This window comes from Mesitornis unicolor, unplaced genomic scaffold, assembly GCF_000695765.1.
Source record: "Mesitornis unicolor isolate BGI_N332 unplaced genomic scaffold, ASM69576v1 scaffold29521, whole genome shotgun sequence".
Classification (NCBI taxonomy): domain Eukaryota; kingdom Metazoa; phylum Chordata; class Aves; order Mesitornithiformes; family Mesitornithidae; genus Mesitornis; species Mesitornis unicolor.
Genome location: NW_010163592.1, coordinates 13,347 through 22,866, shown reverse-complemented (window position 1 = coordinate 22,866; position 9,520 = coordinate 13,347). Strand labels below are relative to the sequence as shown.

Genomic DNA, 9,520 nt, shown 5'->3' with positions numbered 1-9,520 from the left:
GGTGAGATTAAATGCTTGGTTGTGTCTAATTCACGGGTAAAATGTAATTCTGGGGGGAAAGGACAATATTTGAAGTAAAACTGTCAGTCAGATCTGTACCACAAGGCCCATGAGCTAAACTGTGGTATGTTTTGGTTTCTTTGTGTGGTAAAACATCTTACCAAGCCTTTCAAGTTCTCTAAAATGAATTTTTCTGCGTACTGCTGCAGTAACCTCGGCTGAAGCTGCTCACACGGTGTAGTGATCGTTTTTGAAGTCGTTTTGAAGCTCTTTTTTTAAAAAAAGTTATTGTAGGTTGTAGTACTGATAAACATCCCATAAAATCATTAATGTTGTAGCTAGCAGTGCTTTTACCTAAAATATTTCACTTCAGGGCTCTAGAAGTCAATTGAAGTCCTGTTAGAAAGGTGGCGACACATGCGAAATACAAATAAAATCACTTAATGTTTTGTAGGCTAACACTGCTTCCAAGTAGGTTTGTAGATTAATGTTAAGGGAAAAGTACTTGGGGCATAGGATTTATTTGTCTTTGGGGAGAAAAACAAACAGGTTTCAAGTATTTGTTTAGAGTGCTGCTATTTATTAATATCTGCTTTAATTCTGTAAATAAACTGCAAGGGCCGAGGTGGAGGTTTGCTGTTGTTCTGTAGAGCCACCCCCCGTGTGCAGAAGGGTTCTTCCCTTCACACCAACAGCTGCTTGAATTTTTCTGTTACTGGTATTGCCAGTCTGCTTTTGGCAAAAGATTGAATTCTTCCTCGTGACTGTGGCTCTTGTTGTTATTTTTCTTTGCCTAGACCATGACAAAATGTTTAAGATGAGCGAAAAGATCTTGCTCCTGTGCGTTGGGGAGGCTGGAGACACCGTCCAGTTTGCGGAGTACATCCAGAAAAATGTTCAGCTCTACAAAATGAGGAATGGTGAGTGAAGGAGAGCAGTTATCCACTGGAAGTGGAGTTAATGGTGGGTGTAGCTAACAGCTGAATGTTGGCGGAAAATTCTCAGAGCTTCTCTAGCTTTAAGGATTTCTGCATTTTTAGTGTCAAGCAAAGGTTGTAGCGAGGGCAGGATGAAGAAATGGTGTAGATAGCATAAACCAAGAGGTTTATCTGAAGCCCAGCTAAGCTATTTGTGGTACAAATGAAGGAGTAATGGGTTTGTTAGTAAAATATTTCCCTTAATATGTCCATTGCATGACAACTGTATCAGTTCTCTAGATGACTGAAAAATTCAGGCCACATGCCCATGGTTTTGCACTTTGCTGAAGCTCTGTACTTTAATGGTCTATCCATATAGGAGCTACCTGGATTTTGAGAGCCCTCTTTATGCCTGTAGCTTTCAGAATAAACTGGAATTAGACAAATGACTTTGCAATTAGAGAGTATCTTGTTATTTCAAAACAGGAATGGAAAGTCAGGAAGTGAAGCATGAATATGGATTTGCGCTGTTATCAAATACTCACGTTTCTTCTCCAGGTTATGAGTTGTCTCCCACTGCAGCTGCAAACTTTACACGGCGAAACCTGGCTGACTATCTCCGGAGTCGAGTGAGTAAGAGCTGGGAGATTTTTGGCAAAGGCTTACAGGGGAAAATTTCCATTTTTGAGTGATGGACTCTGGTGAAAAAAGGTGGCAGCTTCTGTCTTTCGTTGAATTCACTTTGCTGAAAGGATGCTTTGTTAAAATACAACGTGATTTGCTTATTTAAAAAACTTATCGCGTCCCTTATCAATAACTGATACAACTGTAGTCTCGAAATTCCAGCCTCGGGCCCAATAGGCATTTTGGCACAAGCACTGCAGACAGCCGAGTGAATTAAGCCTCTTTAACATCGAGATAAGGTTGTCAGTTTTCATGCAAATGCACTGAATCCCTTTAATCTTCTTGGAAAATGATTTAATAGAGCCGAGCTGTTTGATGTACTTAGCAAAACAAGTTCCTTTTGTAAACAGCAATGTGAGGCTTTCAGTAAACATCGAATCCAAGCCCGAGCTGTATTTCCCAGTTACTAAACTGCAATTACTGATTTTTCTCATGGTCATGTTTTCAAAGTATGAAGAGATCTCAAAGGGGCAAATGGACTTATGAAGATCCAAGGTTAGGAAGCATTTCATTAGTGGTGTTCTCAATGTGCTATGTGAAAAAACAAGTAGAAATAGGATGTTGAGAGTGAAGTTGGTAACCTCTCAGGAATGGAGCATGGGATAACCTGTGTTGCTGTTTAACAGCATGTGCTGCACAGGTCTGAAATGATGCCCATTTAAGCAGAAGCAGCTATTTCTTACATACAGCTTAAAGTACCTCTAACAGGAGTCATTTACCAGGCTTTTTGGTAAATTTGGCCAGCAGGACGTGGCACCGATGTGGCACTGACGTCTTCCTCTGTGCCGTGTCCCTCGAGGCCTGATTCTCCCAGTGTCTCCTTCCTGAGTCCTGTCTTCCAGCTCACCTGCTCCAGATGGGCAGCACAGTGGGAGGACACTGGCAAAGGCAGATGTGTTTATTTACCGGAGACAAAATGTTGTGCTGATGCAGATGGCGATGCCCTGGAGCAAGCGGCGCACTCTGACACCGCTGTCACACTACAGCAGTCTCTGTACTGCAGGGAGATCTCTTCTTTAAACCTCGCACTTAATGATTTGTTTGTGGGATTTAGCATTTGATGATACAAACTTTGCCATCAGAACTTTTTTTTCTCTGAGTTTTTTTACATTTTCATCATAATTTGTGGGATACCAGAAGCATTAACACTAGCTCTAGCTGTTCAAACTGCATATGGGATTCCTGGAGGCCCCTAAATTACGTGGATGTTAAAATGAAAAGGTAAAATATGCCAATGTCTCCTGTTAGGAGTGGGGAAATAGTTTAGGAAAAGAAAGTTTGGTGGGGAAAAGGTAGTTTTCTGTACTGCCACTCACCATGTGAAGCTGCTCGTGTTGTGGAAGGAATGTGAAGGGGAGTGGCTGACACAGAAGCAGTTCTTCAGGCATTTTACTGTTGTCATGGCCCAGCCCTAAACAGAGCTTGCTCTGCTCTGTTAATCCCTGTCTGGGTTCTTCCCTCTGCTACCTGGTTTGATTTCATGTAGGAACCTTGTGGCTTATGTAGCCCAAGTCCCAGATACGTCAGGGATGGCTGTAAGGCAGTGCCTTGAAGTTCTCTTGTGATGGCTCTGGGCTTGTAACTTAAAGCAATCACATTATTGTGCTCTCTGAATGCTCAACATGCGGTTTTTTACTACATTTCTCTCTTTAAAACATGGGGTTTATGCTCCAGATCCTGTGTTGATTTCTGTTTATCCGTTGCAATCGAGGCAAACCCAGAACCTGCTTTGGAGCCAAGTGGCTTTGCCTGGGTGAGTGGTGCTGTGGTTCCTCTTCCACTGACACCTCCTCCAGCTTCTCACCTGCCTCAACAGCCAGACTCAGCACATTTAGCACTGCTGAGGCTGTGTGGAGATGGGGGGCAGCAAAAAATACCCCCCCGCCCCTCCAGATGCGATGAAGTTCGGTTTCTTGTGGTGATGCTATGTTTAATTATAGGTGATGGGGTCTGGCCGGGCTCCAAGGGCAGGCTGTCAGTTCCTCTCTCCTGGTCCACGCTTGGCAGGACTCTTCCTCACGCCCACCTTTCCCCCTTGCTGTGACTTTGGCTTCCGCCAGATGTCACAGCGCTGCTTGTCACCGCCTGGCCTCCCGCTGCTGCTCGGTTGGTTCAGAGCATTTATCACAACTGTTCTCTTCAGCTGCAGAGTCTGAAGAATTTCGCACATCTCTTAATTGCTGTAGCTATTTTAAATCAAACAGCGTAAAGTGCAAAGCTACTTGGGATGGGGGATGTTGCCTCTAATAGGAAGGTTAAGTTTGGGGGGGGAATAAATGAATTTAATCTATCCTGGAGTGTCATCATCCACTTATTTGGTAGCCCTTTACCAAGCTTCTGAAGAGTTTGGAGCTGGTGGCGTGGGTTTGGTTACCAAAGCCAAGGCTGCCTTTGGGATGGGCAAACAGACTGAGATGTCCAAGGAATTCCAGTCCCAGCACAGAGATGCTCATCCCACTGAGACACCACTAAGGTGCAGGCTGCAAATGTCAGTTGTAGTTGTGGCAGTAGTAAATAGATGATGTCTATTTTTTAATGCTTAAATCTCAGCTTTCTTGAGTAATAGGAAGGCAAGGGGGACACTTGATTTACATCTGAGCTCTAAGGAGTTGTCTCACAGACCATTAGTGGGAGAACTTATGGCTGGGAAGCAGCTCACAGATTCGTTTCAGTCTGTAACACCATTTATTTCTGGTTGAGTATCTCGCATATGCCAATGTTGGTAATTCAAAGTCACACAATAATTTGAGTGATCTTGTGTCATGGCTCTTAAATATCAACTTGTGTGATGTTCCAGAATAAATAAATGATGAAATACAGGCTAATTAATTAATACAGCTGCGTGGTGACTTGTTTCCAAATATTTGTGAACCCTTTGAAGATGAAAATATCACACAATTTGCACTGATATGTTTGATATAACTGCAGCCTGCTTTAGTCTTCCTTACTGTCTGGTGAAAGGCAAAATGTAGCATCCTGTGATACTTTTTTGAGTGCAAATTCACTGTGCTTAGTATCAAAACGAACTTTTTCCTGTGATAAAGGTGAAATTTAGAGTGAAATTGTGTTTGCTTATTCTAATCTATTGGTAGTTGCATCATCATTTTTTTCTTATTTAGTTGCTTTGTTGATCTAGGCTTTCCAGCGTTTTAAGAGAGATCCTGTTAGTGTGATTTAGTTTAATTAGAAACATGATGTAAATATGAAAATACTGCAAGTACATAAAAGCTGGTTTAAAAAATAGAAACAATTTCAAAACTTTCTTCTGAGACCACGTTTAAAAATAATACAGTGCATGCACACTTCCTTAAAGTCCACACCTTGGAGGAAGATTACAGGGCCCTCTGCTTTATTCATTATGGTGGCACACACTAAAGGAAAAACATGAAGGAAACGGCGAAGGAATTGCTCAACACAGCACAATGAAGGCATGGTTACATTAATCCCAGAATCCCAGTCCGTCAGGGATTGGAAGGGCCCTCAAAAGCTCATCCAGTCCAATCCCCCTGCCGGAGCAGGAACACCAGATGAGGTTACACAGGAAGGCGTCCAGGCGGGTTTTGAATGTCTGCAGAGAAGGAGACTCCACAACCTCTCTGGGCAGCCTGGTCCAGGGCTCTGTCACCCTCACTGAGAAGAAGTTTCTTCTCCAATTGAAGTGGAACCTCCTGTGTTCCAGTTTGTGTCCGTTACCCCTTGTCCTATCATTGTTTGTCACCGAGAAGAGCCTGGCTCCATCCTCGAGACACTCACCCTTTAAATATTTATAAACATGAATGAGGTCTCCCCTCAGTCTCCTCTTCTGCAAACTAAAGAGCCCCAGCTCCCTCAGCCGCTCCTCAGAAGGGAGATGCTCCACTCCCTTGATCATCTTTGTAGCCCTACGCTGGACTCTCTCCAGCAGTTCCTGTCCTTCTTGACCTGAGGGGCCCAGAACTGGACGCAATATTCCAGATGCGGTCTCACCAGGGCAGAGTAGAGGGAAAATGCCGTTACATCATCTTTTTGGATAAGAAGTAGATATTTTTCAGTCATGTTTGATAGGCTCTCACTGAAGTCATAAACAGGAATTGGAGAAGACAGCAGCTCAAGCAGACTGCATCTCTAGTCTGAGAAAGCTGTTTGCAACCCAACAAAGCTGCTGCTAAGGTGATGTTGCAGGTTTGAAAAGAAGTAAAGCAGTTCCCCAGGTGTTCTTCATTTGCTTGCTCACGTTAGCCTAAAATTAAAGATTAAACTTGGTACATGCAATAAAAATGTAACTGCCAATTAACAGGCCAGCGTAACACTGTGTGTAACTGTTCACGCTGTCTGTGAGCCTTCACGTGTGCTGACAGGGGCTGTGGTTGGCAGTGGTGTGACTGAGAAAAGAGCACGCTCAATTAACAAAGGACTTCTTATGAACTGCAAAATGTTCACATTGTGCTCACATGTCAGCAGTAAAAAAATCCACAAGTTTTACGTTGAGATGAAAGAATCTGGTGTGAAAACGTCATTAAAGTTGTCCTAAGTTTGAATGTGCCATGAAAGCTTTTTAAAATAACCAGCACACGGGTTTTCAGGAGAATCAGGGTTTTATGTTTGTTTGCTTCTGCATTCCATGGTCCCAAAAGACCCAGGTTTTGGACTGAGACCCATGATCTCCTGCAGACGGCATTGATGTCGGTGCCTTTGTGGGAAGGAATTGTGAAACAGCCACGCTGCTGTTCTGTGGGTGGTTGGGGAATTTGGATTCGAGGACTGGGGTGTGGCTGCTGTAATGAAATCGTGGTTTCTGTTTGCAGACCCCGTACCACGTCAACCTGCTCCTGGCTGGCTACGACGACCACGAGGGTCCTGCCCTCTACTACATGGATTACCTCGCGGCTCTGGCCAAAGCTCCTTTCGCAGCGCATGGCTATGGCGCGTTCCTCACCCTCAGCATCCTCGACCGCTACTACAAGCCAGGTAAGTGGAGTCTATGGAGGAGAACATTCTCCTGCTACTGATTAATAAATGAAAGGCTTAAACTGAGAGATTAACGCTGGCTCAGATGGCCCAGCACAATTGCTGTGGTGTTGCGGATTTGAATTTGACTTTTTGTTGGAATAAATGTGGCTTTCAAGATTGCTTTCTGGTTTTGCTGCAGTGGTAATGTGAAACTAGCCAACTCCTCTTAAGTGTTTTCCTGTTTGAAGCGTAGCAGGCTGCAAGTGAAGGAAGTTTCAATTTAGTCTGAAACATGACGAGACTTTCCTGGACCATTGGCTGCTAGGGTCTGTTTTTAACAAATAACATTTTGAAAACTCTATTTTCTCCTTGTCTGTAAGCTATGACTTGTACATTTTCCCAGGGTATCAGTCTTCAGAGGGCAGTCCCAGACCCTATTGCTCCATATCTTGAATTGGCTTTGTGGGTGATACATTAAAAAGGTCCCAAGTGAAAAGCATTCCTAGCAGGGTTATCTTCAGTTCTCTGAAGTGGTGGTGGTGAAGATTGGTTGGTTTGGTTTACAGCCTTATGCACGTGGTGGCTGCTGCTCATAATTCTTGTACGTGTTTGTACCTGCCTGAAGTTTTAATTTTAGAATCGTAACGCAGTTCTTACACTGCCAAGGAATAAATGAGGCCCCGTCCCTGCCTCACAGATGAGGAAATGTGCAGAGCTTGGACTATTGCTAATCTGACATCTTTGGCTACAGCTACAAAACTGCTTCACCCTGTGCACAAAGCTGAGTTTAATCTCCTGGCAGAGATGTTCACTTGGTGATCCTTTCATCTCTCCTGCAAGAAACGCAGCTGTAAACTGACCATTTGGTTCTGAGGGGGCTTCTGCCTGAGCAGTGGAGCAGGTCTGGAACAAACTAGAAAAGTTTTGGGAGATCCACAGGGCTTAGTTGTCTTCTAGTCATGTCCCTTGAAAATGGTACTGCTGCTTTTAGCCTTACTTGTAAAAAGAGGAAACCAGTGAGCTGCAGTAGGTTGTCTTAGCTCGCCATCCTTACGGAGTGCTGGATTTTATCCCAACGTGTGAGAATAGCAGGGGCACGGCGCACGTGCCTCTCCCATTATGAAAACTACTGCCCAGCGGGGCACGTCGCACTAAAACCAGTCCCCGCCTACTGCCGCTGACTCTCAGCCGGCTGGGGACAGATGGAGCTGATTTAAAACTGTAATAAACTGGAGGAGAGAGAGACGGCTGGGCTTCTCCAGCCCCGTCCCTGGCCATGGGAGGCAAAATTCCGTCATGCTTCCCATTCAGTGTAACAAATCGATTCTCAATGGCTTGTTGCAGTGTGAGCGCTGCGGCGCGGGGCGTCCTCAGTACATCTGGAAAGCGTTTGCTGCGAGCTGGGAAGGAGAGGTTTTGGTGCTCAGCTGAGAAGTTGTTTAAATTTAATAAAGTTTCTGTTGAGAGAGATGGCCTCTAATTAAACCAATCTGGGGATGTTTTCTCTTTCAGGTATCACACGTGAGGAAGCCGTGGAGCTCCTAAAAAAATGTCTAGAGGAGGTGAGTTGCCAGACTGAGGCCCTTGTGATCTTGAGAAAGGAATGTTTGTTTGCATTCATTTGCTAATATTTTCCTGTTCCTCTTGTTGCATATTTTGGCTGCCTTTGCCAGAAGGGGTAATAAATGCACGTTGACCAGATGTGGGATAGCTACCGAGGAAAAGGATTTGTGGGCACTTGCATTGTCTTAGCGTGGTTCACGTCCTCCAGAACGTAAACTTGAAGCTTAATTGCTTTTCTTTACGTCTGCTTCTTCCATGCTTGGTATAACATTGATACAGGCAGTCTGTGACTTCTTCCTTCTGTTTCCTCTGAACGTAGTGCTGGGATCCTTCTGTTACTTGCATTACACTTCACCGATATATACCTCTAAACATCATTTTCTTCCAGCTTGTGAAGTGATATTTAACTGAGGTAAAGGTTTGACCTTAAAGTTCATGGTCAGTTTTAGTGTAAATATAACCTTTCAGGCTCCTGGGCTTTTATTGCAGGAAGACATTCTTTATCCTTGTCTTTAAGACACTAAGTTGAATGTAACTGGGGAGAAACATCTGGGGGAACCTCAAGAAGAAGTTCTGTTTGAAGTATCTTTTTGACACAAGCTTTGTGCCCTAAGTTGTAGCCCACTCTTGGCTTTCTTGGTGACAGCCTTGTGTGTTTGGAATCACTCAGCTCATCTAACAGAGAACAAATTCCCACTGATTGATTCCTGAGCAGTGAAAAAAACCCTCCAGTTCCTCATATCTCAGGTCACTAGAACCAGGATGGAAATGTCAATGTGCAACAGCTTATCCCTTTATTTAAGCTATGAATGAATCTCATCTCTCTTGTCTTTTTGTGTTGAACAGCTCCAGAAACGCTTCATCCTAAACCTGGCTTCTTTCAATGCCCGGTTCATTGACAAAGACGGCATCCATGAGGTGGACAATATACCCCTCGCAAAAGCCACGTCCTAACCCCCGAGATCTTTCTTCAGCAGTCTTCTTTTTGTGTTCACTTTGGTTTTTCTATTCATTTGAAGCACACAAGTCATGTACTGCACTGGGAGATCCAATAAAGGTTGACATTTATATAGCCAGTCTCATCTTTTTATTCCACTGGCCCTTCCTGAGAGTGTTCAGGTGAATTGTTCCACGGTGAAGGTGAAAGTTGATTTACTGGTAATGGGTGCACATCCAGGTTACTTTTACCTTGCTTCCCTCTTCTGAGATTTTTACTTACCCCTCCCCATAAGTTTTCATGTGTGAGAAAGCTGGTACTCTATGTTCTAGATGAGAACGTGCTGTCATCCACTCTCCTAGTTAAAGCTCAGCAAGCACTGGACAAGTGTTTCATGCTAAACAATACAACTTCTACTTTATTTTTCTGAAGATGTTACCACCGTTTGCATTGTAAAACAATAATAATCGGATTTTCAAAGACTTGATTT

At 43.8% G+C, this 9,520-nt stretch overlaps 1 protein-coding gene across 1 annotated transcript; it reads left to right on the top strand.

Moving 5' to 3' along the window:
- Positions 1 to 802: 802 nt before the first annotated feature.
- PSMB2 (proteasome (prosome, macropain) subunit, beta type, 2) lies at positions 803 to 9,169 on the top strand. The gene is made up of 5 exons (XM_010194025.1): positions 803 to 920; positions 1,476 to 1,546; positions 6,386 to 6,548; positions 8,043 to 8,092; positions 8,940 to 9,169. Exons 1-5 carry the CDS (start codon positions 809 to 811, stop codon positions 9,045 to 9,047), a joined length of 504 nt encoding a protein of 167 aa, XP_010192327.1. The 5' UTR covers positions 803 to 808; the 3' UTR covers positions 9,048 to 9,169.
- Positions 9,170 to 9,520: the final 351 nt, after the last annotated feature.